Consider the following 27,603-nt stretch of genomic DNA (forward strand, 5'->3'; position numbering starts at 1 on the left):
TTTATTGTTTTGTCTCATACAAACGTACTTCGACGCATAAGTTTTCTTTATCTTTGGGAAAACAGTTCTCAAAATTGTCGTCCTTATGGATGTATTATGCAAAATGTGTATGTATTTTGTGAGAAAATATTTCAAACAGGCAGATTTCAGTATTCACCATCCGTGTAACGTGACGTCATATCCGCCCGGTGCCGCATGCTGGTTAGCTTGTTTTGCTTTCAGTCGGATTTTGTAAGTAAATAACATTTTGTCAGAATACGCGAGCAGAAATTGCATTTATTCTGTTGTGATATATATTTATATATATATGTATGTGTATATTGTCCTGTGAGATATTTATTTTCAACCCGGTGCCGTGTATTTTTAGTAAAAATTGCGACCCAGTCTCAACCTAAAGTAAATCGTGTTGTGTTTGTTGCAAGATTTCAGATCTTGCATGGCGAAAGACGAAAAAACACAACAGAAGTCTACAAAGAGGAAGAAGGTGCCTCCAATTGTAGATGAGGTTGGCGTGGAGAAACCTAAAAAAAGCAAAAGGAAGAAGTTAAAAAAGGAGGTAAATGCAACAAGAAATGAAATCATTGTTAGCAAAAGAGTCCAAAAACAAATCCAAATAATCATGATGATATCATACCCTACTTAGATTCATTCTTTTTGTTCTTTGTCCAGGAAACTCCAGTTGAAATCCCAGATGGAGACCTCGTGGTTGAGGAAGGAAAAAAGACCAAGGTCAAAAAGCACAAAAAGAAGAAGAAAACAGAGCAAGCAGAGACGACAAAAGAGATTCAGGTTTGACATGTTTAATATTTTGCCTGCTTTCGCCCTGCGATCGGTTGGCAACTAGTTCCGGGTGTACGCTGCCTGCTGGCCATATTTATGAATCCTCCGTTGTTTTACAGATTTCCGATCCCGTCGACGCTCCCGAGGGAGACGAAGACATAAGCCCGGAGGTAAGGCGGGTCTTGGAGAGAAAGATGAAAAAGATCCTGAGGAAGAAGATGAAAGCCGAGGGGATCATCCCAGATGGAGACCTCGTGGTTGAGGAAGGAAAAAAGACCAAGGTCAAAAAGCACAAAAAGAAGACGAAAACAGAGCAAGCAGAGACGACAAAAGAGATTCAGGTTTGACATGTTTAATATTTTGCCTGCTTTCGCCCTGCGATCGGTTGGCAACTAGTTCCGGGTGTACGCTGCCTGCTGGCCATATTTATGAATCCTCCATTGTTTTACAGATTTCCGATCCCGTCGACGCTCCCGAGGGAGACGAAGACATGAGCCCGGAGGAAAGGCGGGTCTTGGAGAGAAAGATGAAAAAGATCCTGAGGAAGAAGATGAAAGCCGAGGGGATCATGCCACCCCGAAAGAAAGAACCCGCCGGGCCCACCGCCTCCCAGCAGGCCTTGGATTACCTCACCTGGTGAGAGACTTATTTGCGCGTCAGATAATGGGATGAGAATATCAAAGTGGTGTCAATCATTGGTTTTATTGCTGCACAGTGCATAAAATAATAACACAATTAATAATAATCCAATGTATAGGAACATTTTGTGGGAGAAACGGACAGTTTGTAACGATAGTGTTGGCTTTTCAGCTGGGCTGACAATCGCAAAGCGTGGAAGTTTCAGAAGACGCGGCAGACGTGGTTACTGCAAAACATGTTTGATTCCGAACAGGTAAGCCTAACACGTGTGATCGGATTACTGCACACCAGTATTCACATTTTGTTTTTAATGTGTTACTTCAAGTGTTTGAAATGTGACCGTTTGCTGACAGATTGGAGATGAGACGTTCTCGGTGCTACTGCAATACCTGGAGGGGCTCTGCGGGGGATCCAAAGACATCACCGTTCAGAAGGCCCTCGTTCTGATCCAAGAATCGGGCCAAGCGCCCGACAACGGGAATGTTCAAATGAAGGCGCACAGAGCCCGAGAAGTCATCCAGATGCTTTCCTGATCTCAGGCTTGGACTTTGTTTCATCTTTTATTTTCATTTTATGATTTGATGGTGCATTCATCGTGAAGCATCTGACATAAATATTGGATCATTGTCCTTCCGAGCGAGCTATTTCTAAAATGCCTCCAATTTACATACACTGCAATTACAAAATTCATGGGAAGCGTAACTCACAGTCCTTTGACCTATTTGTCTCCACCTTGCACATTTCAATGTATTTATCGATAACATCTTGGGATGTATTTTTCCATTAAAAAAACAACTGTCATTTAAAATTTTCCAGTCTCCCATTCAAGTCAGGCTGGGTCCTGAAAGACCAACGTCGCCGCGCAACTGCGATGCCGCCGCTGTCGCCTTGGTATCGTTTGGCTCATCTGTGAAGGCAAGCGAAAGGTGAAATGGACATTTTTGTACAGCCGCAAAAGCTTTTTGTTTGGGGGCTAAGGAGTGTCTAACCTGGTTGTGCATCGAAAGTAATATTGTGTTGGGTCAGCAGACCTCGCAGTCTCACAATTTCTTCTCGCTGCTTGTGAAAGTCCTACAAAAAGTCACATGAAGTCAGTCTCTTTTGTCATCCACACAGTCGCCATAGTGTCACTTGCTGTTGTCGTTTTCATACCTCATTACATTTCTGTAAAGAATAGTGCGTTTCCGCTTCAGCTTCGACCTGTGTGACCTTCCCGGTCACTTTCTGACTTTTGAGAAGGCCGGCATCCTCAAACACATCCCTGACCAGATTGTCGTAACCCTGGAAAGGACGTCGGAAGCGTTCAACTTTGCCTCATAGAGGAACAATTGGTGATTTATGTTTTTGTTTTTTTTCCCCACCCTTAACTTACTTGATCAGTGATCAGACCGTCGACGCTCCCGAGGGAGACGAAGACATAAGCCCGGAGGTAAGGCGGGTCTTGGAGAGAAAGATGAAAAAGATCCTGAGGAAGAAGATGAAAGCCGAGGGGATCATCCCAGATGGAGACCTCGTGGTTGAGGAAGGAAAAAAGACCAAGGTCAAAAAGCACAAAAAGAAGACGAAAACAGAGCAAGCAGAGACGACAAAAGAGATTCAGGTTTGACATGTTTAATATTTTGCCTGCTTTCGCCCTGCGATCGGTTGGCAACTAGTTCCGGGTGTACGCTGCCTGCTGGCCATATTTATGAATCCTCCATTGTTTTACAGATTTCCGATCCCGTCGACGCTCCCGAGGGAGACGAAGACATGAGCCCGGAGGAAAGGCGGGTCTTGGAGAGAAAGATGAAAAAGATCCTGAGGAAGAAGATGAAAGCCGAGGGGATCATGCCACCCCGAAAGAAAGAACCCGCCGGGCCCACCGCCTCCCAGCAGGCCTTGGATTACCTCACCTGGTGAGAGACTTATTTGCGCGTCAGATAATGGGATGAGAATATCAAAGTGGTGTCAATCATTGGTTTTATTGCTGCACAGTGCATAAAATAATAACACAATTAATAATAATCCAATGTATAGGAACATTTTGTGGGAGAAACGGACAGTTTGTAACGATAGTGTTGGCTTTTCAGCTGGGCTGACAATCGCAAAGCGTGGAAGTTTCAGAAGACGCGGCAGACGTGGTTACTGCAAAACATGTTTGATTCCGAACAGGTAAGCCTAACACGTGTGATCGGATTACTGCACACCAGTATTCACATTTTGTTTTTAATGTGTTACTTCAAGTGTTTGAAATGTGACCGTTTGCTGACAGATTGGAGATGAGACGTTCTCGGTGCTACTGCAATACCTGGAGGGGCTCTGCGGGGGATCCAAAGACATCACCGTTCAGAAGGCCCTCGTTCTGATCCAAGAATCGGGCCAAGCGCCCGACAACGGGAATGTTCAAATGAAGGCGCACAGAGCCCGAGAAGTCATCCAGATGCTTTCCTGATCTCAGGCTTGGACTTTGTTTCATCTTTTATTTTCATTTTATGATTTGATGGTGCATTCATCGTGAAGCATCTGACATAAATATTGGATCATTGTCCTTCCGAGCGAGCTATTTCTAAAATGCCTCCAATTTACATACACTGCAATTACAAAATTCATGGGAAGCGTAACTCACAGTCCCCAAATTTCCCATTGAAATGAAAAAATAACTTTGACCTATTTGTCTCCACCTTGCACATTTCAATGTATTTATTGACAACATCTTGGGATGTATTTTTCCATTAAAAAAACAACAACTGTCATTTAAAATTTTCCAGTCTCCCATTCAAGTCAGGCTGGGTCCTGAAAGACCAACGTCGCCGCGCAAGTGCGATGCCGCCGCTGTCGCCTTGGTATCGTTTGGCTCATCTGTGAAGGCAAGCGAAAGGTGAAATGGACATTTTTGTACAGCCGCAAAAGCTTTTTGTTTGGGGGCTAAGGAGTGTCTAACCTGGTTGTGCATCGAAAGTAATATTGTGTTGGGTGAGCAGACCTCGCAGTCTCACAATTTCTTCTCGCTGCTTGTGAAAGTCCTACAAAAAGTCACATGAAGTCAGTCTCTTTTGTCATCCACACAGTCGCCATAGTGTCACTTGCTGTTGTCGTTTTCATACCTCATTACATTTCTGTAAAGAATAGTGCGTTTCCGCTTCAGCTTCGACCTGTGTGACCTTCCCGGTCACTTTCTGACTTTTGAGAAGGCCGGCATCCTCAAACACATCCCTGACCAGATTGTCGTAACCCTGGAAAGGACGTCGGAAGCGTTCAACTTTGCCTCATAGAGGAACAATTGGTGATTTATGTTTTTGTTTTTTTTCCCCACCCTTAACTTACTTGATCAGTGATCAGACCTTCATAGCGAGCCTGTTCGGCTTCATCCCATTCCTTTTGCAGCTTCTCATTTAGGGTCGGGTACACTTAAAACAATAAAAATCGGTTTGCCTTCCTTTCTCTTGTCATCCAAGTATGAAATTAATTCTGCATCTATTTTGATGTTTTGTAACAAACTAGTTTGTGGAATGCCGACGTCAACTATTCTCACCTAAAAGAGAATGCGGGTGGCAAACAAGTGGCGTCTCCAACGTTAGCGAGTACACGCAAGTGCTGGGCTCTGAAACTTGAGCGAGTTTGGTTTGGTTGCTGCAAGCAAGAAGCACCTGTTGGAAAAAAAAAGTGCAATTTGCACTCCACTTGCAAATTCCATCCATCCCAAATCTTTTGATTCGTACGTTGGACTGAGCTCACTTTTGCTTCTCTGTTTTTGGTGCCACAAGTGTCGCCATCTCTCATCCACATGCCTGTAAAAGTGTAGTTTTCCATCTCCCACTCATTCCAGATCCTGAAAGGAGAACACATCACCACTTGCGCTCGCTGCTGAGGATCAACAAACGGTAGCTGGATGCGTCTTACCCCAGGATTCCGCTGTAAGCATTCCATCGGAATGACTGTTCATGTTGGGTGATGTTATGGAATGGGCACAGTTCATATCGATATCTGGGAGGATGATATAAAGTTGCCATAACACATACGTGAACACACTAAGTGTGACGAAGATTCTGGCTATTACTTACACTGATTGTGTAAGACTGAAACACCTTCCGGCCAAACGAAAAAGATGTGAAGGTCCTTGTGGAGATACAATGTTCAACAACAAATCCAACATTCAAGATGGAATGAAATATTAACACATAAAGTGACATTCAAGTTACCAGACACTGGGGATGGAAGCACTTTTGGCTGCAGTCTGCTTCCTTGAGACAGAAAATTGTTGTTCACCCTTAGAAGAGAAAACACACAAAAATAGCTCAAGAATGGGTGTAAAAAAACAATATTGATGGATGTTTATCTGTCTGTCAGTCACATAATGTGTATATGTTTTGTTCATGTTAAGACCTAATATCAGCTGATTATAATCATGGGTTATGCTAACAAACAAAACGAATACAATTATTATAGGGGATCTGGAATGGGATGATGGCATTCCAGATGTTCTCAGAACACCGAATGGGAAGCAGTGGATTCTGACATTTTTTATTTGACAAACCCAAAAGTATTCGGCGCCTCGACTATCTTCATTTTACCGGCGATCCCGTGAGTTGCTGTGGAAATAAAAACATGTCAAAAGACAGAAACGTTCATCTTCCCAATGGCTGAAAGTGTGCATCGCCTCCATTGATGTCATTGTAGCGATAAGCAAATTAAATGACACTCCAATTACAGTTACTCACCCAACAGGGACAGTCCCACGGTGAAGGCGAGTAATAAGTGACATGTTACATTTAACAAGCAACACATTTCGATTTTTAATTGTTGTTTTATGTTTTCTTCGGCATTTCTGCAAGTCTGACGACATTACAAGGGTTTCCGGGTGGGATGGTCACGTGACAACAACAGAATTTGCGCATGCGTCATTCCTTTGAGACAAGCACGTCGTGTTTTATTTTGAGGAGCAAAAAAGAACAACTACGTTGCAGTTATCAATATATTAAAAACGATTAGAAGATCTGAGATTTGTTTTTTTAAGATACTCTTCATTTATTTGTAAATGCGAACCAAAGCAGGTTAACGTTCACGTGTAGCCAAAAACTAAGAACAATGTCCGGGCTAATGCTAATGGTTTCAAGCTAACAGGAAGTGGTTGTTGCTGCATCGATTTAGATATCGACTGTAAGAATAGCATACGTCTTCTGAGTAAAATGGGTCGGAAGAAACAGGGTAAGTTTGTGCGCCCTGACAACAAGGGAAAAGACAAACGACACAAAGTGAAAGGGAAAACTTTAGAGGCTTTTACAGAAGAAATGCACTCTGCAGTAGAAGGTAAACATACATGGCAAACACTTTTACATTGTGCGGTTTACATTTTTAGTTGCATAAGAGTAGACTATCTTAACTAACCATAACTATCAATTAATAATCTTGCATTATATTCTGTTTTGTCTCTGACAGCAAGTCTTCACGGAGAGGAGGAAGGAGCAGAGAGCCCTCAAGTCAAACTACCTTGTCCTCTTGCCATGTGGGAGCTGGGACATTGTGACCCCAAACGTTGCACAGGCCGAAAACTGGTCCGCAAGGGCTTTGTACGCAACCTACGCCTCAATCAGAGGTTTAACGGACTCATTTTGAGTCCCATGGGTACAAAGTACGTGACACCAGCTGACAGGTATGTCATGGCATTGTTTAAACCGCACTCGAGTCTACTTTGTTGAGTTGTAGAATTTACATTTAACATATCTAGGATAGTTTACAACATCATACTCACAAGAGATGCCATTTACAAAATTTCTTTTCATTCGCAGGGAGATTGTGGCCCAGAACGGACTGGCTGTGATTGATTGCTCTTGGGCCAAACTGGAAGAGACACCTTTCAATAAGATGGTCGGAAGTCATCCGCGCCTGCTGCCTTACCTCGTCGCTGCCAATCCGGTCAACTACGGCAAGCCTTGCAAATTATCTTGCGTTGAGGCTTTTGCTGCCACTTTTTCTATCGTGGGTAAGTAAGGCTTGCGTCTAGTCCAGGGGTGGGCAAACTTTTTGACTCGCGGGCCGCACTGGGTTCTAAAATTTGACAGAGGGGCCGGGCCAGGAGCATTTGGAGGGAGTGTTTGGGCCGGAAATACTAAACCTAAAGCATTAAAGGACAACCGACGCCTCCCGACAAGTTATGTCCATAATTTATAAAATCACTTCAAATGACTTTGACTGAGCGTATTTTACAAAGATTCCACAGCATATAGCTATAGTTTACGTTCTAAGACTTGTGCTGTGTATTCACTAAGTCTTGTTTTCGAGTTGATGACGATCCCCATGTGACGTCACGTTTGGACCGCCACTGACCGAGAAAGCGACACACAATGCATTTTGGGTACTTTGTTTGGTCTGAAAACTTCGTGTTGATGGCGAAATTAGAAGGAAAACACATAAATAACGCCATGGTGAATCGTGTGTTGCACCAAGACAACTATTTAATATTCGCTGACACAAATTCCCAGCTGACAAATCAGCCCATTTCCAACGGAGCTTGGGCGCAATCTTCTGCATTTTCTGGGTGCTACATTGCTGTCATTGGCGGCTCGAATTGATATGGGAGGACTCCTTGAATCATTTGCAAACATTATGCTTTCCTCTTCAGAACTATTTGAATCATATTCATAACTGGATGAGTAACAAGAAAACATCTTCTCCGAATCTGAAGCCATTGTTTTGATTCTCGAGCAAGGCAAGACGTCATGGCGTGACGTCACGAACAAAGGGCTGGGACCTTCTGAAACTGGCCATTTCCGGATTCATTTTGAAGTCATTTTTACTGGTGTTTTTCATTTAACTAAAAATATCAGCCTGCCTGTTTTGGGTATTATAGATGCTATAAAACGTTTTTATAATGTCAGTGGGAAACACAAAAAAATGGTGCCGGTTGTCCTTTAAATGTAGTGTGCACAAACCTCATAGCACAGTAAGAACCCAATTTATTAACTGTCTTTCAAATGTGAAAAATATCCCTGATCAGTTAATAAATTTGTCTCAAGGAATATGGCGTTTACATACTATTTCGCAGATACTTGGAGGAGGAAATGGAAATAGATTAAAATAACATATGCACTGTGATTCATCAAGATTGCGTCTGTTTTTAATAGGTTTTCATTGAAGGGGCAAAGTTAAAGAAATCAACATTTATTGAAAAATGGAATCACTTTCAACATTCAAAACATATTATTCCACAACAAAATATTCAAGCTCAATAATACCTACTTGTGTTAAATTCCGCCAAATCATAGATGGTTTGTCCTGACCGCGCGCTCAACAAACTCCTCACTGACGCCCTCGCCTTCACGTGCAAACAATACACGTGTACCGTCGCCGAGCACAAAGACATAGGCAACCTGCAGTGAAATTTGCATACTCGGCACGGCAGCCAATCAGAAGCATGCTGCTTTCTTCCGGACTTTCGCTAGCGTTATAAAGTCGTGCAATTGCATATCATTTTCCAAAATAGATGCACAGAACCTCAGCCCAGAAGAAAGATTCAATAGAAGCTAACAACATATGTGACGCTACAAAACGTAAATTTACATTAAACCGTGACTGTAAAGTGTACGTGAGACTCATGTAAGGGGCTGAGTGGCTCGTAGGAAGCAATGCAAACGTTGCATTGTGCACCACAATGACAATCGACTACTGCAGCAAAATCAAGCCATGCACATTTACCGTAAATTAAGCAAGGTAGCATTTGTAGTAGGTACAATGTTGACAATGTTTTTTAATGTGATTAGTTGTCTCATTGTGCTTCAGGTTGGGAAAGATGGGGCAGGCAACTTCTCAGTTATCTGCCCTGTTGTCCCGCTAACTTTTTGTCATGAGTTTCAGACGCTGTTTTTACTACAATTTGGGCAGGTTCGGCGGGCCGGATTAAAAAGCCTAACGGGCCGTATGTGGCCCGCGGGCCGTAGTTTGCCCATGCCTGGTCTAGTCTAACCTTTGCGATGCATTTTCAGACTGATTTAAAATCGCTGCATCCTGTTTTAATGTCACCAGGTTTTGAGGAATTGGCCATGCTCATTTTGAAGAAATTCAAGTGGGGGACTGTATTCTTGGAACTCAATAAAGTTCTGCTGAAGCGCTATTCTGCCTGCCAGTCAGAGGAAGAGCTGCTCGCTGTCGAAAATGACTTCCTCACCACGAAACCAGAGGAGGAGGAAATTGGTAAAAAAAATGTACAAAAAAATAGGACATTTTTATTCGGCAGATGGTGAAAAATCACAAAAGAACTCACATTTATTTCACACTTTTGTTATTGTGGGACTTAGTTTTAAATGAAGCCTCTTGTCTTGCAGATCCGTTTGATGTCAACTCAGGAGTGGAATGCATGAATCTCAACAGGCGTCATTGGTCAGTCTCTCGTAATTAATTTGGGGGGGACATCTTTTAATTATATTTACGTTGATAAATGCCATTAGAGCCCAAGCTCTGCTGTACTTTATTGTAGACAAGAATAGTCTAGTGCTCTCTGCTTTTTGTTTTATTTTTGATTTTTCTCTGTCTTTAGGGAGCCCGATGAGGATTTTAGTGAAGGCAGTGACACGTCAGAGGATGATGATGATGCCGACGACGATGATGACGAGAGCGACGATAATGATGATGAAGCAGATGACGGGAAAAAGAATGATGAGTCAGTAAACGTCTCACACTAAGATGAAATGGGAGCTGGAAAGTCATCACAACAAAACATATTTAAACTTGATTATTGTAAGGACTGGTCACCCATTATGGAAGCCTCAATTGCTCATTTGTATGCCCTTTGTAAATTATCTTTACTCTTTAGTCATGGGAAGGAAAATAACACTGTTATTGTACATAAATAGAAAGTATCAGCACTTGAAAATGTATTTGTCTGATGTTGATTTTCCCGGGAACACATTTTTGTTAGCTTCAAAGCTTGTTCCTATTACAGTCACTTATTTATAAAAGGTAAACAACTGTTTTCATTGTGCCTGGTTAGCCAAACAAGTATTGTTTATAATTGATAGTCAAATGCATTGTGTTACTTGGCTATTCAGTTACATTTTAATTTTGTGAAATAAATCTATTTTTCAGTCTTTTTTTACATAATGTGTTGTTTTATACCCCCCAAAAAACAAAATGAAAGTAAGTTTTCAACCTTTGCCCCCCTGGGCGTATTTTTACACTTGAACGTGTGTAAATTCAAATTTCCCATCGCTTCACCTGGTTGTTTATAATGGAAACCACGGTCAGTAAATGCAGCATTTTGCTACTAAGATCTGACAGCGTCATAAGGAAGACTGGCGTATATACGCCGCGTGCAAATGAGTTTTGTCTAAAAATATCTTTCTCGTTTTCTGTCGTCTGACGTCGCCTTTCCAGTAAAATGAAGTTGAGTGTTGTACTGTAAATGTGGCGAGGGGGGCGGACACGGCAGGACTCTGCTGTCCTGCGGTAACATTGTTGTGGAACGACGTCACAGCTTGAAAATGAAGGCGCAGAGGCAGCCATTACCGGAGCTTCTCTAATTATTTTATTCCAAATAAATACTCGAGGAAAACTCCCATGGCAAGAGCTACAAGTCAGCTGGTGAGTGTCGCCTCTTCGACACGGAACACACTACGAAGCCGGTGGCCCGAACGTGGCGTGTGGCGGCTGTTTGACAACAACTAGTTAGGACGGGCCTTCGCTGGAAGAGCGTTAGCCTAGCCGCAAAGCTCGTTCGAACGTTAAGACCCCCGGAGCACGGCTACCCCGGCACTTTCGGGCGAACGACAGCGACATTAGCCAAAATTATTCGGCTCCATTGAGAATCGTGTAGACCCGCGTATGTGTTGTACACTGGTCGGGTTTGTGTTGAATTAGAACCGACAACAAGCTGTTATCTGTCCTGTTCTGTATCAGTCGGCTAATGCTAAGCTAAAGCGGCTTCGCGCTTTCAATGTTAACTCTGGCTGTCAATTCAATGTGGTGCACAAGTCAGCGACAACACGTTCACGTTTATTCTGTCTGACAAGCGGTAGGATAAAAATATAAGAAGGACATGAGATGGAACGTTTTTCTTTTTGTAGTTGCAACACCTTGAGCTAATTTAATGGCCGTTGCCGCAAGTTTGTAACTCACTGTCAAGCCAGTGCGCCTTTGACAAGGTTGCCCGAGTAAGTTCACATTAGGCCTCGATGCAACTAGATTGATTCCGTCGGTGTGTTATTTTGGATCTGGCTTGAAGTAGCAAACACGACGCGGTGGATCTATTGAGAACTGGTCAGGGCGTAGTTGCTCAGTGTGAGCCGGGTGAGAGGATAAAAAGCGGATGAATGGCCACACCTTGGTTGCGAATAAGATAAAAGCTAGGCCGAGGGAAGCAACACACGTTTAGGGAGTTGTAAACGTGTTGTGCGTGTTATTGTTGGCTCTAAAAGACTGAGGAATTTACAACCTCGCATTGTTTTGTTGTCTCGGGGTGTGAATTGTTGACGATGGCTGTGTTTCGTCCAAGAGGAAAAGGTCGTCAAAGTTTCAGCATCTCAAAAATGCTTGTCTCTCCAAATGTCACCACCATGACCAACCTCAGCATACAGGGCTGACAGGTTAATTTTACAATGATCTGCATGACAACAAACAATATCTGGTTTTCTATCCATGAGTATATCTGTTTGTTAGGGTGGCCTGATGCGAAAATTTCACCTGTATGATGACAGGATGCCAGCAGCATCCACCGGGATGGGTTACTTATATAGTTTGAAATGTCATCTCTCTGTAAACAAGGATCGTTTGAACATATTTCTTTCTTCTTACAGTATGATGTCGTGCCTATCCAGCCCAGCGTTGTCATTTGTGCCCGCTCGCATCCATCAATGGTAAGGAACCACCCCGACTTAAGCAGCAGCCACTGTCCCGGCATGGAGGGTTCGCCCTCGGAGGCCCGTGCTGTCGGAGCGTCTGCCAGCGGCCAGGCTGCCGGCCTCCGTGCGCACAAGGTGGCTCAGGCGCCGCAACCTCGCAAGAAGAAACCGGAGGATTTCAAGTTTGGCAAGATACTGGGAGAGGGCTCCTTCTCGACGGTATGTAACAATATACACATTTATGCGGCGCATTCCTCTTTCACTTTTTTGTTGTTGTAAATTTGACTTGGGTAACTGTTGCTACATGCTAGCATTCCACTGATTAATGTTCTCGGATGAGTCATCCTCTTGAATTACAGACATTTTTTTCCTCCTCCCTTTTCAAGGTTGTCTTAGCGAGAGAGCAGGTAACTGGCAAAGAATATGCAAGTAAGTATGATATCATATAATATTTCAAACGGCGCTCAGGTGGATGTGCATGTTTTTTTTTATTCTTGTGCTGTGTTTGCGTTCAAGTTAAGATCTTGGAGAAGCGGCACATCATGAAGCAGAACAAAGCCCAGTATGTGAAAAGAGAACGTGATTTGATGTCAAATCTCGAACACCCCTTCTTTGTTAAACTCTTTTTCACATTTCAAGACGACGATAAATTATGTATCCTTTTTTCACTTCAAGATTCCTTGTCGGCGTGAAATACTATTCCGAGATCCTGTACGCCTGCACTCGTAAGAATGCTGTGATGCTTTATTTTTCCTTAACTCTTATTTCTCCAGATTTTGGTCTCAGCTACGCAAAAAACGGCGAGCTCCTGAAATACATACGTAAAATTGGCTCGTTCGATGAGACCTGCACTAGATTCTATTCGGCCGAAATTGTGAGCGCGTTGGAATATTTGCACAATGTGGGAATTATCCACAGGTACGTATTGACGCCTTCGCTTTTTTTGTGTTTTTTTTTTTGCCTCTCGCCACCGCAATTCTGACCTTTGTTCTTCCTTGCAGAGATCTGAAACCAGAGAATATTCTTTTGAGCGAAGAGATGCATATCCAGATCACAGATTTTGGGACGGCAAAACAGTTGTCGTCGGACAGCAAGCAAGGTACATTTGTCAGCTTTTGTCCTGGCGCTTTAGTTTTTCGGGAATGGCGTTCCACGTCACACTTTTCAATTCCCGAATAAAGTCGGGAATGGCAGCGAATGTGTTCAATGTTTTCACGTTGCTTTTGCAGCGAGAGCTAACTCCTTCGTCGGAACAGCACAGTATGTTTCTCCGGAGCTGCTAACAGAGAAATCGGCCTGCAAAAGGTAATTGACTGATAGCAACATCTTTTTTCAAAAGTTTTTTTTGTTGTTTTTGTGTTTATTATGTTTGTTATAAGTCATTATAAGTGCCTTGCACGCTGGGTCCGAGAGCACAGTCATTTTATCTGTGCTGTATGTCATGCATATTAGCATATTTGACAATAAAGCTGTTTATATATAGCTGTATATATAATATGTTATATGTTTTTGCGTGTGTGTTTTTTTTTAGCTCTGATCTCTGGGCGTTGGGATGTATAATCTACCAGCTTGTGGCTGGTTTACCACCATTCAGAGCTGGGTACGTTCTTATTTTCCTGCATTTTTGCTGTCATCGCCCAAACAAATGAATAAATAAAACCGACGAGCAAAAAGGACTAAACCGACATCTATTTTACCCCTGACAGAAACGAATACTTAATATTCCAGAAGATAATAAAGCTGGAGTATGAATTCCCTGAGAAATTCTTCCCCAGAGCCAAGGATCTTGTCAAACAGCTTTTGGTAAAGTCCTTACAGATCATTTGTAATAGATTGCAGGAGCAGTAAAATATGTAAACCTCCACCCGTCCTCCCGAAATAGTCACTCGACCCTTCAAATCGGATTGGCTGCGAAGAGATGGGTGGCTACGACCCTTTGAAACAACACCCGTTCTTTGACACCATCTCCTGGAGTGACCTGCACATGCAGACGCCCCCCAAGCTCACCCCTTACCTGCCCGCCATGTCTGAAGACGACGAGGACTGCTACGGAAATGTACGTTTATTGTCCAATGGGTGTCCTCGGAATCGATTTTCTAAAAAAGAAATCATCATCATAATAATCCAAATAAAACAACGTCGATGTCATTTTTATCCACGTAGTACGACGACCTCCTTAGCCAGTTCAGCAACATGCAGGTGGCCCAGTCCAGCTCGTCGCACTCGCTGTCGCCGCACGAGTCGACGCCGCCGCAGCGCTCCAGCAGCAACATCGAGCAGTACATCCACGACTTGGACAACAACTCCTTTGAGCTCGACCTGCAGTTCACCGACGAGGAGAAGCTCCTGCTGCTGGATAAACAAACCTCACGAAATCCGTGGTACGACGGAGCTGCAGACTGTTGCGTTAGCTAGCAAAATGGTTGCACCGTTTGAAAATGTCGCTGGGGGTTGAGTGAATGAATATTTGTCTTGATTCTACTGTCACTCAGGCACCAGTTTGTGCAAAACAACCTGATTTTAAAAATGGGTCCGGTGGACAAACGAAAGGTGAGTTTTCGCTTTGCTACTTTTTTGCAACCATGCGCTTCAGTGCTTGTTCCATTATTTTGTCTTGTTTTTAATGTAATTTTTTAAATTTTGGTTTTTATTTTATTTTATTACTTGATTTCATTGTATTCTTTTACTTGATGTCATTGTATTCTTTTACTTGTTTATATTGTATTCTTTTACTAGTTTGTATTTTTTTATTTGATGGCTCAACTGAAAGCGCGATGCGTTGCAGGGTCTGTTTGCCCGACGGAGACAGCTGCTCCTCACCGAAGGACCACACCTGTACTATGTGGATCCCGTCAACAAAGTCCTGAAAGGAGAAATCCCCTGGTCACTAGAATTACGCCCCGAGGCCAAGAACTTCAAAACCTTCTTTGTTCACACGGTACGCGCGATTACTATTGAATGACTCAAGTATAACATTGGAATGAATACACAACTTGGGTTATTGTCCCGCAATATCACTTGACCTACAATAATCGTCATTTTTTTTGTAGCTTTTATTTTAAACACAAATTTAGGCATGTAAGCTCAAAGGGCAACCATGAACAGAGCACATTTAGCGAATAAGATAGCATGTTTTGCTTTTGTTGAGTCCAAATTGCAGAGCTGACATCAGAAAAACATTTTATAGCATCTAAAATACCCAAAACGCGCCGACGGATATTTTTAGTCAAATGCAAAACACCAATAAAACTAACTTAGTGTCCCAAAACTACTTCAAAATGGCTTGTTTCAGAAGGTCCCGCCTCCTTGTTCGTGACGTCACGCCAGGACTTCTTGCCTTGCTGGAAAATCAAAACAATGGCTTCAGATTGGGAGAGGATTCTTTCTTGTTCCTCATCCAGTTATGAATATGATTGAAATAGTTCTGAAGAGGAAAGCATAAATGTTTGCAATCGATTAAAGAAGTTCTCCAATCTCAATTCGAGGCGTCACGATCCCAGAAAATGCACAAGATGGCGCCTAAGCTCCGTTGGAAATAGGCTGATTTTGTCTTCTGGGAATTTGTGTCAACTATTATCAAATAGTAGTCTTGCTGTAACACATAACGATTCACCATCGCGGTATTTATGTGTTTTCCTTCTAATTTCGCCATCAATACAAAGTTTTCAGACCAAACAAAGTACGCTTGTCTTAAGTATCGGGGTGATTTTCTCACCGTTTCTCATGTTTGTGTTCCTCGCTGTCATTGCAGCCTAACCGGACATACTATTTGATGGACCCTAGCGGAAATGCCGACAGATGGTGCAAGAAGATCCAGGAAGTGTGGCGAAAGATCTATCAAAGACACCAAAATCTCCCCAGTCTATAGGAGCGCTCCCACTTCCTCCCGCTGGCCAATCGCTGAGCAGAGTAACACGCTCTTTAGTGCCCTTCATCACCGCAGTGTAAACAAAGTCTGTACAGACGCTGGCATCGAAAACCTTGTTTGTTTTACTGTGTAGAAGGCGTGGGTAGGATCTGGGGTTAGATTCAGGGTTTGCTTTGCTTGTTCTTTGTGCTTCGTGTGAGGCTTCTGTTACCATCAGATCCCACTAAGCGTTTTGGTTTTTTATTTTGCTACATTCTCAACACAACGTGAAAAAGGCAAAAGGGGGCGGAACCACGAGGGTGCTCTTTCATCCGTGGACTGGTTTCCTGATAGATCCTAACTATTGATTCCCAGAGTCTCATCAAAGCACATGCTTAACCCGTAGACACCCAACCGCCACCATGACCCAGCCATCCCCATCAATAGCCACACAAGCGATTGGCGCACGCTCCATTCAGTCTGGCGCATCTACCAAACTCCAAATGTATTTTTTTTGTTGTTGTTGTAAGAGCCCGTGTATTTCCGCAGCGTTTTGAGTTGTTTTTCGTCCCAACCCCAGGTGGTACTCGCGCACGGTGGTCCAAACAGATTCTGAGCAGGTCGAGAGGAGGCGGGTAAACATGCCACTAGCTTGTACTTGCTAATCCTTAAACTCGCTTCCCTTTTTTCCTGCATGGCCAGTTGTGTAGCGCAGACTTGTTCCTCTCTCCTAAGGGCACTGATGATGATACGATAGTAGTTTATCAAGTTTGTGTTTTTTTTTTTTTTTTTTATTAAGGTGGGGATTTAATTATTTTTGACTGCATTGGCAACCATAGCAAATGTTACTGGATGAATTTGGCTATTTTGTTCCATTCACTTTGCGATGTGAATTTCTTTTTGGTAAGATTATTATTATATTTTTGCTATATTCAGTGCATCCTGTAGAAATACAAAAAAAAATCCTACATGCTGACCAGAAAACCCTCACCCAACAGAGATTATCCATTAAATTGTTGTTTTGTCGCCCACCCCCTAACCATACAGACACATTCAGCTCCAGTAGAACTTCAGATCCTCTTTTTTTTTTTGGGGGGGGGGTGTTATAATCATGTTTTTCATTTTTTGACACATTACCTTCAGCTCCCCATTTTTCACTCAACCCCGGTTAAACGCTCCCCCTCCCTTACCTTCCTCCTACTTGGCCGAGTCTGAGTGCAGTGTGTGACTGGAATATAGGTGAAAAGGACCCTGGGGGCCCAGGGATTGGGTGGGTGTGCGAGGATATCTTTATCTGATCCAAATAAGCGATGAAATTGCTGTATCTGTCTATATTTAAAAAAAAAGTGGAGGAAACACTGGACAAGTGTTGTCCTCCTCCGCGCGGAGAATTTGTCGGAATCAAATCAATGGCGGTCGGTTACACGCTGTATGGGAAAACACTACCTGGCTTGTAACTGACGAGAACTGTGATGTACAGATAATGTATTATTAAAATCTGAAGCAAGTAACGCAATGACATTAGGAGACAGTTTTTTTGTATTTTTATTCTTGTATAAGGTTATTAGAGGGCTATTGTTTAGCCTCTAGTTCATTCTGTGTTATTTAAATTCTAATATATGAATCATATTTGGATTGAAGTCGTGTTCAGGGGCCATGTTGTGTATGTTTTGAGATGTAAAGCCTTTGAATGTGAATAATTATTGTAAACTATAATATTTTACAGCTTTTTTTTCTTACTATATCATACATTTTCTATTTGCTTTGTGATTTCATCATATTCCCGTGATAATTTAATGAATCTGTTCATTCTCTCGCTGATTTCTTTGTGCGCTAGGTCAGTAGCTGTTGAATGACGACTTTTCCACTTAATGCTTGGTAGTCCAGTAATTGAAGCATGTGGGGAATTTAGGCATACGAAGAAAAGCCATGCGTCTTGTCTTCTGTTAAGTCGCAATGCCCGCACGGGGAAACAAAAAGATGCAGCGTTTCACTGGCCCTGGCTTCTCACATCCCGCAGCATGTAAATAAAGGATCGGCCCACCATCTGTGTGTTTTATTTTTTTGGAATGGTCGGGGGTGAGGTTGTGTAAATTACGACAACGGGCCATTCTTGCTTTAATGCAATTGTGTGTGACGCCGTGGCAGGTCGTTTGGGCGTTAATTCGATATCCAGCTTAAGTTCCGTTGTACCAGGACACGCTGTTCTCCCACCAAACCATGTTAAGAACTTGTTTGTATCATTGTGGTTTAAAATAAGAGGAGAAAAGTTTGATATGTCTCACAATGGAGATATTTTGACTATAAGTCTTTGTCCTTCAAGTCGTGACACATACATGGAAGATGCAGTTAAATGAACTTGTGCTCCAAGCATCATTCATAATTAAGGATGCTGGTGGGATATGTTTGATGTATTTTAGTCGCGACAAAGTGGGGACTGGTTCATGAATCTTTAACTGGATATCAACTTGGGCTGCTGGGCTAAAGAAACGAGGGACATGCGATATGGGTGCTGAATATGGACCTATGACATAATATGTAGATATAATGATGCTGCAACATCAGAGGAGGGCATTTCCATACAACACATTGGACCCCGAGGGAATAGGGAGAGAAAATTCTTCTCATCTCTCCCAGACATCATCGCCAACGTTTCCAGTGGAGCATCTCGCGTGGAATCGTGCGTGCATTCGTGTGTTGAGTGAAGAAGACGCGAGTGGGTTTTCGTGGGAGTGGCTGAGAATTCGCGTGAGGAGAGCTAGCCAAGCTGCAGGCAGCTCGTGAGATTTCCCATCAGCCTGTGGGCAAAAGCAGCCGAGGCGAAGGTGAGGGCGAGGGATGGCGGAGAACAACGCGGAAAGCAGTGGATCCGCTCACCGCCGGTGTTTGAGTCATTCTTCGGCGGAGAGAAGCCCACCGCCCGGTACGGGCTCGTCGAAGTGGATTCGGCTAAACGTCGGAGGGACCTATTTTTTAACAACCAGGCAGACCTTGTGTCGAGATCCCAAATCGTTTCTTTACAGGCTGAGCCAAGCGGACCCGGAGCTCGATTCCGACAAGGTAAATGCTAAGCTAATTAGCACTCGGCTCTACATGTTACTGTTTTTTACTTTTCGATTAAAAAATGATTTTATTGAACAAATGCCTATTTTGAATAGTCGAATGTTGTTGACTTAACAATTCTCATTGTTTAACTTGACGATTTTTGATTTAAAATAACTATCGTAACGTTTTTCCCCTTCTCCAGCTAGCTAGCGTTAGCTCACGGGCTAGATTCCAATAGTCAACCACATGATGTATATATTTCATTGCAGTCTTTTCAAACTATTTAAGTAAATCACATGCAGGTAACAATTGTTGTTTTTTAAATGCCACACAATTCGTAACGTTTGAACAACTTTTTTGTTTCATTTGATGAAGTACTGAGTGAAAATATTCAACTGCAAACTTTGTCCCGTCGAGGCCGTTGCATTGCGTTGCACCCGTCGAGCTAATAGCAACATTTTCTCAACCAAGAGAGAAAACTATTTCCTTTAAGCGAGAGATTCTTAACACCGTAGTGCATTGTTGCAGATTATTTGTCTTTAGTGTGCCGTCTGGTTTTTGCTTGACGTTGATTCGAATTTCATCGTCCCAATTTGTCCAACTTTCGATGGGTGAAAAAAGTTGCAAGACTTGTGTCATAAAAAGACACAACACAAAGAGTTTTTGCATCTATTTTTAATTCTGTCTGTGGATAAAAATGAGTTGTGATCTTTGCATCATATAGTTTCTGGCCACGAAGAACACAGCCGATACTTTCCCTTTCAATTTAAGATTAAATATCTTTTATCACGATGAAAGTGGTCCACAACTGAACAAATTTCAAAGCGATGAATTACGACACTGGAAGAATCCTTCGAGTACTATTTAAATGTTTCTCTGATCATGTAGAATGTACACATCTGAACAGTGCATTCATTGTTAGCCGTAAGCAAGCACATTTTAGCTAACTGTGTACTAATTTCTGTGGTTTTTAAGAGTTTAACTCGTTTTAAGGGAGGAAAAACAAACACGACTCCATGCAACATTTTTTTCCGGACTTGCTTGTAATGCTCGTTGGGATGGATGAAAGAACAGAAGCAGCTTTGTGTGTCCTGCGGGCCATACGTCAGCCCCTCTATAAGGGTTGCCCCATTGGCCTCACAGCAAGCAGCCACGGTGGCCAAGTGCCCAGCGTGAGTAAGAAGCCGTTGCCAAGTGGGCTGAGGTGCTGCCGGGGATGAAATCACTCTTGTCTCCCTGAATGGCCTCCACATGTTCCACGAGCAGCAGGAGGAGGAGGGGAGTATGTTTGTGCATCTGCCGGTTTTCAACAGCAAGCCGCCTGTGGGCTTTCAAGCGTCAAACACAATGAAATATTGTCCGCGTACACTGCGCGACACACATCAGTAGACATTGCTGCTGCTTCAACACCTCCCTGATGGTTTGTGTTCATCTACTTTTATAATCCGCCCTACTTTGCGCCCAACGGAGATCGCGACTCATCTTGCGTTTGAATGCCAATATTTTTAATCTCTGAATAATCGGCTTGCTTTTTGCTCTCTTTATCCTTCAATGAGCTTCGGCTCGTGTCGATTTTGTGCCTTAAGTGCGTGACAGAGGACCATCTAGCCATTTCCGTCCCTCTTTATTTCGGAGAGTGGCCGTTATGCAAAAGGTTATCAACGGATGCTCGATCTTTTGCGGCTTTTGTCTTCAAAACACATCAACGTCTAAACACGGAGAGTGGTTAGGAAATACATCTGTGCGCAAGCTACAAATTTAGGTACAAGACACAAAAGCCCGATTGAAAAGTTTCCCTCGAGCAAGATAGTCATGCTCTGTTTTTGTCATTGCACAACGATTTGTTCTCAGCAAGCAATGACATGTTTTTTTTCCCCCAACTCACCAGTCAACTAGAGGCTAATGTTAGTCCTGAGCAATGCACGTCTCCTAAATGTGCACGGACTAGCAATGTAGAGAAAATAGTAAGAAATATTGAATTGGATTAGCCTTTATTAGTCTAGCAGTGGAGACATTTGCATTTCACAGCAGCAAAGTTAGAGAACAAAGGAGGAAAGGAAAGGAAGAACTAAATAACAGATAATATGACAACACAAAGACAAAAAAGCAAGGAGCACTTTCTGAAGGCTGCCAACTCGGACGCCATCTTGGACTTCTTCCAAGCTACATACGCTACAAGAAATAGCATCCATCTTTGCGGGCGTGTGACAGATCGGATCCGGCCTCCCCTCAATCTCAAGTGAAAGTGGCATTGTGTTTTGTGATTCGGCTCGGGGAGAGGAGCGCTTCATTTCTCAGTCATGCATGCTGACACGCTTCCGCTGTACTCTTAAAACTGCATTATTCATGCTGTCGACTGGAGTCTGATTTGCACGTGGAGGGTTAGAACGTCGCATCACGTGCCAGGTTCTAACCGTCGGAGCGCCGTTACTCCCAAATCGGGCTTTTCTTCATTCCAAGAGGCATCCAATTGACTTGCTGTCACATTTAGGACAGTTTTTGTTGTTAGCATTTTTTTGCGCTTTGTGTGTGTGTGTGAAGAACTCAACTAGAAGTGATCATAAAGCAAAGATAAGACTACGAATCCAATTTCTTCCAGGTCATCGTGACTGCGGAGTTTCTGGAGGGTTTCAGGAGGGAAATGTTCCTTTTATATAACCGGCGACTGCGAAAATGGGACTTTGAATATTTTGCAAAGTCGGAGAGGGTTTCTTCTCTGTGCGATGCCTGTATTATTTAAAGGATGAAGGCCTATTTGACGATGCCATTACCACTCCGGGGGGGATTCTGGCTCCCGCCCCTACGACAAGGCTTCCACTTGCACTCGGCTAAGTAGCTGCGAGTCACGTGACTTTCCACGCTCGCTCCTGGTGCGCCGTTTTCCTCTTCCGCCCGCCAGAATAGAAATCCGGTGGGTGCTGGTGGGATATTTTGGACTGTGGAAAGAAGGTCAATCTGCCATCAGGGTTTTCATTTGAAAATAAGCTTTTGCCGTCATTGGACGGATGATATGACAATAATGGCGGCCTTGGTATTCCTTTCAGGATGAAACCGGCGCCTATCTCATTGACAGAGACCCAACTTACTTTGGGCCGGTGCTCAACTACTTGAGGCATGGAAAGCTGGTGCTCAACAGGGACTTGGCAGAGGAAGGTAACAAAAACATCATGTGTTCTTATTATTATTATTATTATTATTATTATTATTTATTTAACACGTGTCCAAGACTGACTTTAAAAAAAAATGCCCTTGCAGGTGTCCTGGAAGAAGCGGAATTTTACAACATCACATCGTTAATAAAGCTCATCAAGGACAAGATCAGGGAAAGGGACTGCAAGACCTCGCAGGTATGTCTTGTCTTCTTTCCACTTGTGGTGTATTTTCAAAATAAAAGTCTGAGGTGAGGCGTCTTTGACGTTGTTTTTTTTTTTGCTTTTCAGGTGCCGGTGAAGCACGTGTACCGAGTGCTTCAGTGCCAGGAGGAGGAACTGACGCAGATGGTGTCGACCATGTCGGACGGCTGGAAATTTGAACAGGTGACGCGTCTTCCCCCGCGACATCTGCAGTCCTGTTTTCAAGCGCTCATCAAACCCTGCGATGCTCACCTCGGCTGGCGCTTCGCGGCGGGATGTCACAGCGAACCCACAAAAAATAAACAAATACCTTCACCCGCGAACGTCATCCGGACATCCAGTCTGTGCTCTGATTGGTTGTTGCAGCTTGTCAGTATAGGTTACGGGCGAGCCCGGCGGTCGGAGTTTCTACTCATTGTGTCGAGGGAGGTGAAGGGAGAAGAGTCTGCTTTGCCAAACAACAGCGGAGAGGTGTGTCCCACCCACGTGTTGCTGGTCACTGCATGGTTCCCCTCCCCCCACCTCCCCCTCCACCTTGTCGCCCTTACACGCCCAGATGCCCATCGGGATAGTCACGTCATAGGATCACAATTGATGTTTTATGGGGACCTGGAAACGGATTATTCTCATTTTTAATGCTGTCCTATGGGAAATTAATGTTTGGAAGACACACTTTTTGCCTTACACACGCTTTCTGGGAACCAATCAAGTTCGTAAGCTGAGGTATCACTGTATGTGATTTGGACCTGGGTCCCACCTGGTGAGTGACATGGGTGGCGCCGAGTTTTAGGGCGTCTGTAAATCTGTTCCTGATGAACAGCTAGATCTGCACAGTTATAATAATAATAATCCATTTCATTTCTAAGCACCTTTCAAAACTCTCAAGGTCACTTTACAGTCACAGGATAAGTTTTTTCTGTGGGTGAGCAGCGACGGCCACACGCGCCGGCGTTCACTCAACCTGGAAGTAACTCAAATAGATAGAAAGCTAGCTCGATAGCGAATACATAGCGATTGACTGTTCCCGGTTCATCTTCTTTTTCCAGTTGTACAAACCAAATGACTTTGTCCTGCGTTTGTTGTGATTGGGAATCTTCTTTTTTGGTGAGCTCTTGCTCTTATCTTTTTTTGACGGATAGCAACGCGACTGCAGCAGCGTTGTCGAATGACTGCGTGTTTGAACACGTACGCAAGGGTCAAAATGGTAACATTTCAAAGTCTTAGATGCATTATTTTTTCTCATGATACTTTGAAGAGATCCCCCTTGTTTTATTCACTACAGTTGTAATTTTTTTTTCACCACAACAAGCAATTATTCTGAAAATCAGAAGCAGTCCCAATGGATTATTCTGTTGCATATATATACCCTATCGGATTTTTTTTTCTTAACACCTCATCTTTGTCATGTTGTCCTCCTAGTTGGTCAGCATCGGCTCCTCTTACAACTACGGCAACGAAGACCAAGCTGAGTTCCTGTGTGTTGTCTCCAAGGAGCTTCACAATCAATCCTACGGGACAAACAGCGAGCCCAGCGAGAAGGCCAAGGTAGGTTGCACTCACGCCTTGAAATCACATACGTCCTTTGCACCAGTACGTGTTTCAGGATCAGGTTTGGTTTTGTTTTTTTTTTTTTTTTTTTTTTTTTTTTTTGGGGGGGGGGGGGGTTCACTTGCATGATGTTTTGTTTTGCCCTTTTGGTGACCTTCCACCCCCACTTTTCCGCCCCGTCCAGCCTCCCATTCAAATCTAATGTTTGTAAAAACATGTCTCTTTTTGTCTTCTGTGCTTGCCGCTTGTTGCTCAGAGCGACGATGAAGACATGGATTATGAAATGAATGATTCCGATTAGGGTTTAGCATTTAGGTGAGCGCTCAACTGGCCGTAGTCAACTCCCCTTCCCACCTAGTCTTTCACCTTATTCCCTATTTCCCCCCCTTCGCGCTCTCCTTCCGTCCCGATAGGTTTTCGGATGTGCTTTCAGGAGGTACCCCCAACTCCATTTGCTTTTTTTTTAGAACCCGTATCACCCAACTGGAGGGAAAGAATAGAGAGCAGCTTCTTGGCAAAATAAAAATGAGACAGTGACGATTTGTGCCCCCCAGGAACCTTCCATAGTTCTCGCTTCACCTTTCCGTCAGGCTTCCTGACTTTGCGTCTTGTTAGTCCCATCAGTAAAAGAAACAAATGACCCAAATAACATCTCCTATTTTTTTTGTTTTTATTCTTGTCGTGACAGATTCTTCAGGAAAGGGGTTCCCGCATGTGAGGACGACTGAGTATTAGGAGCTCCAGGTGTTAGGATGCAAACATATCATTATCGTGGAGAAATATTTAGCACAAGAAGAGATTCGAGCTGCGAGGGGAGAGCAAAGGGGGGGGGGGTGCATTTATTTTCTCTTTCCCTCCATTTTCTTTCTCGATGTAAATATGATTGCTTACTGACAATTGGTGCCTGTACATTTGAACTGGAACTTATCAACTTGAGGCAGGTTTCTTTTTTTTCTCTCTCTCTCTTATTTTCCACCCTCTTTTTTTTTAACTAATTGAAAAAAAATAACATGGCTGTCATCATATCGGCCAGTGGTTCTCTCAGGGTCATCTATCCGTCGATCTTGACTTACCGATATCCTCCAACTTGATCTAACAAGAGAGTTCAGTCGCTCTTTGTGTTTCAAAAGCATCCCGTTGTTTGGAGATGGCAAGAAGGGAATTTGCATTTCTTTTCAGGAAAAAAAGACAATGACCTGGAAGTCAATCACTTTTTAATGTTGATTTTTATTTTGAAGGCAGCTTCATGGGTACCTACTGTATCGTTGTGTAGCGCCTTGCAACTGTCTTCCAACAAGGCCTCTTCAGTCGGCAGATGCACGTGGTAAGAATAGTTTTTTCTCTGCGCTTAAATAGGACATTGCTGCAGCTCATTCAAAAATAAGAATCCCGGTTATTAGTTATTGAATTGGAGACATCATGTTCATACGTTGGAACTGCTTCATATAGTGTCGTTTAACACTTATGTTTTTTAGGGGGGTGGTGCGTAGATTGACTTATTGGTTGTATTGTTTTTGTTTGAGGGGGAGCATCTCTTGATATATCAGGGCCGAGAAGAAGTATTTGAGGATCACGGACTGGAACTTAGTTTTTTTGTTTTTGAGAACAGTGAACAAAATCTCTGTTCATATCCAGAGAATTTAGTTATAGTGTAAATAATTAAAAAACACAATATTTAACTATTTGAAAAAGAAAAAAAAGATGCACGTTTTGTACACTGTATAGAAAAACATGACTTCATATGGAAGTTATTATACTGGATCTTTTTTTTCCCAACAACAAAAGACTTGTTACCTTGTGTTTTTTTTGCATAGTTTGTACAGGAACGAAGAGATTGAACAAGGTGTCTTTTCACTGAGAACTTGCCTCGACATGTTAATGTTAATTAATAACAAAGCCAAACTTGGCTTTGAAGTTGACTGTTACATGATTTTTTTTCTCGTTCTTCTCCTGCCGTGCGATAGATTGCGCTTAACATTTTTCAAATGTGTAGTTAATACACAGCGTTGCATGCACTACAGTTGGAGGGAAGAAAAAAATGACCACACTGTGCACATTGCAAACAGCCTGTAATGTTATTTGTAAATACTGAAATTTCAAAACACGTTTTTTTAGGCAATTCATTTTCGGTTTGATGTGCAGTTTTGATAGGTTGAAATATTTCACTGGCAATTCATCATTTGGTGTTGCCTTGCTTTCCTCTCCCCGAATGACCAAAATCCAACGTCTTACGTGAATTGCACACATTGATCTTTAGTGTCAGGGAAGAGCAAACTTTTTATTATTGCCGGCACACTTTGTACATAACGACACGTCCGTGTATTTACACAAACACTTGACTCAAACTGCTTTCTAACTATGGCTGCATATAGATTCACATTTCCTGTTGCACAAGGGCTTTTTAAGAAACACAAAATACGTTAGCAAAAGGGGTCTATTGAAGTAGACTAGATAGTCTGCAAGTGCGACGACGTGTTTACATTTGCTGGAGTATTCTGAAACCTTCCAACGTGTGTTCTGTGTTGCGCTCCCCGATGCATGTCAGAGGTGTATGAGACCGCACCTCTGCAACAACCACTTTGCAGAAAAAAAAGAACAGATGCTGACTGAAGTTGTGACACTCCTTTGGCCAGGATTTTTTTTCTCCCAGTCCTGGATCTTAAAAACAACTCAGAATTTATATCTCTATATATTTTAGATGATAAAGTAGAATGGTGGAGGGGCTAAAAAGGGGCTGCAAGGGTTTGCTGTTGGGTTTATCGGGCCCCAGAATGCCAGAGTAGCGCCATCCCTGCCATCTGCCCACTCGAGCGTTGCAGACAATCTTGATTTCCGCCCTCTCGTTGGCATTGATGACATTTACCTCTATCGGGTTTTAAACAGTATTTTTGTTTTTAGGTGGGAGCGTAACTTTGCAATGAGATTTTCTAATTTTCCTGTGTGATTGTGTAGTCTCAATGAAGGTGTTCTGAGAAAGCCTTCTGACGCCTCAGGATGATTCTTGGGGACGATCCCAACCATGTGGCATGTGTACTATAATAATTATGTTTGATGGAAAGTCGCGTCAAAAGCTGTAGCCTACTATTACTCTTAAGTGCCCTGTTAGGTTTTGCATTTACAGTCATAAGCCACAAACCACCAAGTTGCATGAGTCAAGATAACGTTTTATGTTTGTGAAAGAATGCAATGTCCAACCCCCGCCCAACCCACCGATGCTTGTTTTCATATCACTAAGTACATCACTTCATATGATCTTATGCAATGTGTATAAACTATGAATTAGATCAAGGGGATACATCTATTGTGGTCTTGAGCAAAGTTAAGCCAATAAAAAAAGTTGTCATTCATCCCTATGTGGTTTTATTGAAAATGTGTGGTGCCTGGAGCATCGCTGCCCTCAATATCATCACCACTTTAGAAATACACATACTGTAACTTGTTTGCTACATTACATTTTTATGCTGAATGATGTATTACAAAAAAGAGGCATATATGGTAAAATTGTCCGTCTTGTAAATAATGTTTATCACCAGAAACTGCTCCATTCCGTGGAGACATGCAATTCAACACGTATTAGTGAAAG

General features: G+C 42.9%; 6 protein-coding genes and 1 long non-coding RNA gene across 10 annotated transcripts; 5 read left to right on the forward strand and 2 right to left on the reverse strand.

The window, feature by feature from the left end:
• Window positions 1-164: 164 nt before the first annotated feature.
• Window positions 165-2,305, forward strand: LOC148887713 (uncharacterized). Its single transcript, XM_089015284.1, has 7 exons — window positions 165-231; window positions 423-556; window positions 670-789; window positions 900-1,121; window positions 1,232-1,416; window positions 1,591-1,672; window positions 1,773-2,305. Exons 2-7 carry the CDS (start codon window positions 437-439, stop codon window positions 1,950-1,952), a joined length of 909 nt encoding a protein of 302 aa, XP_088871410.1. The 5' UTR covers window positions 165-231; window positions 423-436; the 3' UTR covers window positions 1,953-2,305.
• LOC148887714 (uncharacterized) lies at window positions 1,961-2,812 on the reverse strand. Its single transcript, XR_016117474.1, has 4 exons — window positions 2,792-2,812; window positions 2,572-2,700; window positions 2,409-2,490; window positions 1,961-2,326 (listed from the first exon to the last, which is right to left on the reverse strand). It is a non-coding gene; the product is annotated as an uncharacterized LOC148887714 (long non-coding RNA).
• Window position 2,813: 1 nt separating this feature from the next.
• Window positions 2,814-3,858, forward strand: LOC148887715 (cholesin-like). The gene is made up of 4 exons (XM_089015286.1): window positions 2,814-3,019; window positions 3,130-3,314; window positions 3,489-3,570; window positions 3,671-3,858. Exons 1-4 carry the CDS (start codon window positions 2,873-2,875, stop codon window positions 3,848-3,850), a joined length of 594 nt encoding a protein of 197 aa, XP_088871412.1. The 5' UTR covers window positions 2,814-2,872; the 3' UTR covers window positions 3,851-3,858.
• A 261-nt stretch (window positions 3,859-4,119) lies between these two features.
• On the reverse strand, window positions 4,120-6,277 carry gnptg (N-acetylglucosamine-1-phosphate transferase subunit gamma). Its single transcript, XM_089015283.1, has 11 exons — window positions 6,117-6,277; window positions 5,933-5,987; window positions 5,598-5,665; window positions 5,460-5,514; window positions 5,299-5,382; window positions 5,134-5,227; window positions 4,931-5,045; window positions 4,723-4,805; window positions 4,503-4,631; window positions 4,340-4,421; window positions 4,120-4,257 (listed from the first exon to the last, which is right to left on the reverse strand). The coding sequence occupies exons 1-11, from the start codon at window positions 6,181-6,183 to the stop codon at window positions 4,175-4,177; spliced, it is 915 nt and encodes a 304-aa protein (XP_088871409.1). The 5' UTR covers window positions 6,184-6,277; the 3' UTR covers window positions 4,120-4,174.
• Window positions 6,278-6,311: 34 nt separating this feature from the next.
• Window positions 6,312-10,478, forward strand: tsr3 (TSR3 ribosome maturation factor). Its single transcript, XM_089015285.1, has 6 exons — window positions 6,312-6,705; window positions 6,835-7,048; window positions 7,185-7,378; window positions 9,418-9,585; window positions 9,717-9,771; window positions 9,929-10,478. The coding sequence occupies exons 1-6, from the start codon at window positions 6,585-6,587 to the stop codon at window positions 10,071-10,073; spliced, it is 897 nt and encodes a 298-aa protein (XP_088871411.1). The 5' UTR covers window positions 6,312-6,584; the 3' UTR covers window positions 10,074-10,478.
• Window positions 10,479-10,674: 196 nt separating this feature from the next.
• On the forward strand, window positions 10,675-18,120 carry pdpk1b (3-phosphoinositide dependent protein kinase 1b). The gene is made up of 14 exons (XM_089015282.1): window positions 10,675-10,971; window positions 12,183-12,446; window positions 12,614-12,656; window positions 12,744-12,881; window positions 13,001-13,145; window positions 13,229-13,326; window positions 13,457-13,532; window positions 13,759-13,827; window positions 13,934-14,030; window positions 14,110-14,283; window positions 14,391-14,608; window positions 14,720-14,777; window positions 15,013-15,165; window positions 15,979-18,120. The coding sequence occupies exons 1-14, from the start codon at window positions 10,948-10,950 to the stop codon at window positions 16,093-16,095; spliced, it is 1,674 nt and encodes a 557-aa protein (XP_088871408.1). The 5' UTR covers window positions 10,675-10,947; the 3' UTR covers window positions 16,096-18,120.
• Window positions 18,121-18,750: 630 nt separating this feature from the next.
• On the forward strand, window positions 18,751-27,367 carry kctd5b (potassium channel tetramerization domain containing 5b). Of its 4 annotated transcripts, none has more exons than XM_089015303.1 (7): window positions 18,751-19,134; window positions 22,164-22,272; window positions 22,375-22,466; window positions 22,560-22,655; window positions 22,839-22,943; window positions 23,892-24,017; window positions 25,259-27,367. In XM_089015303.1, exons 1-7 carry the CDS (start codon window positions 18,913-18,915, stop codon window positions 25,346-25,348), a joined length of 840 nt encoding a protein of 279 aa, XP_088871429.1. In that variant the 5' UTR covers window positions 18,751-18,912; the 3' UTR covers window positions 25,349-27,367. The 4 variants fall into 4 exon arrangements, with proteins under 4 accessions (XP_088871429.1, XP_088871430.1, XP_088871431.1 ...); XM_089015304.1 differs by having other exon boundaries at window positions 18,759-19,134; window positions 24,709-27,367; XM_089015305.1 differs by lacking the exon at window positions 22,839-22,943 and having other exon boundaries at window positions 18,769-19,134.
• Window positions 27,368-27,603: the final 236 nt, after the last annotated feature.

Source organism: Hippocampus bargibanti, linkage group LG15 (genome assembly GCF_051943395.1).
Source record: "Hippocampus bargibanti isolate YZ-2025 linkage group LG15, ASM5194339v1, whole genome shotgun sequence".
NCBI lineage: Eukaryota > Metazoa > Chordata > Actinopteri > Syngnathiformes > Syngnathidae > Hippocampus > Hippocampus bargibanti.

Bases quoted from the DNA above. Each gene is read 5' to 3' on its own strand.
- LOC148887713 (XM_089015284.1), top strand. From the start codon at position 437: ATGGCGAAAGACGAAAAAACACAACAGAAGTCTACAAAGAGGAAGAAG. The intron at 557-669 runs GTAAATGCAACA...TTCTTTGTCCAG, and splicing joins GGAAGAAGTTAAAAAAGGAG to GAAACTCCAGTTGAAATCCC. The intron at 1,417-1,590 runs GTGAGAGACTTA...TTGGCTTTTCAG, and splicing joins GCCTTGGATTACCTCACCTG to CTGGGCTGACAATCGCAAAG.
- LOC148887715 (XM_089015286.1), top strand. From the start codon at position 2,873: ATGAAAAAGATCCTGAGGAAGAAGATGAAAGCCGAGGGGATCATCCCA. The intron at 3,020-3,129 runs GTTTGACATGTT...ATTGTTTTACAG, and splicing joins AGACGACAAAAGAGATTCAG to ATTTCCGATCCCGTCGACGC. The intron at 3,571-3,670 runs GTAAGCCTAACA...GTTTGCTGACAG, and splicing joins ACATGTTTGATTCCGAACAG to ATTGGAGATGAGACGTTCTC.
- gnptg (XM_089015283.1), bottom strand. From the start codon at position 6,183: ATGTGTTGCTTGTTAAATGTAACATGTCACTTATTACTCGCCTTCACC. The intron at 5,228-5,298 runs GTAAGACGCATC...TTCTCCTTTCAG, and splicing joins GCTTACAGCGGAATCCTGGG to GATCTGGAATGAGTGGGAGA. The intron at 4,422-4,502 runs GTATGAAAACGA...GACTTTTTGTAG, and splicing joins CTTTACAGAAATGTAATGAG to GACTTTCACAAGCAGCGAGA.
- tsr3 (XM_089015285.1), top strand. From the start codon at position 6,585: ATGGGTCGGAAGAAACAGGGTAAGTTTGTGCGCCCTGACAACAAGGGA. The intron at 6,706-6,834 runs GTAAACATACAT...TGTCTCTGACAG, and splicing joins AATGCACTCTGCAGTAGAAG to CAAGTCTTCACGGAGAGGAG. The intron at 9,586-9,716 runs GTAAAAAAAATG...CTTGTCTTGCAG, and splicing joins ACCAGAGGAGGAGGAAATTG to ATCCGTTTGATGTCAACTCA.
- pdpk1b (XM_089015282.1), top strand. From the start codon at position 10,948: ATGGCAAGAGCTACAAGTCAGCTG. The intron at 12,657-12,743 runs GTAAGTATGATA...TTTGCGTTCAAG, and splicing joins AACTGGCAAAGAATATGCAA to TTAAGATCTTGGAGAAGCGG. The intron at 13,828-13,933 runs GTACGTTCTTAT...TACCCCTGACAG, and splicing joins TTACCACCATTCAGAGCTGG to AAACGAATACTTAATATTCC.
- kctd5b (XM_089015303.1), top strand. From the start codon at position 18,913: ATGGCGGAGAACAACGCGGAAAGCAGTGGATCCGCTCACCGCCGGTGT. The intron at 22,467-22,559 runs GTATGTCTTGTC...TTTGCTTTTCAG, and splicing joins GGGACTGCAAGACCTCGCAG to GTGCCGGTGAAGCACGTGTA. The intron at 22,656-22,838 runs GTGACGCGTCTT...TGGTTGTTGCAG, and splicing joins ACGGCTGGAAATTTGAACAG to CTTGTCAGTATAGGTTACGG.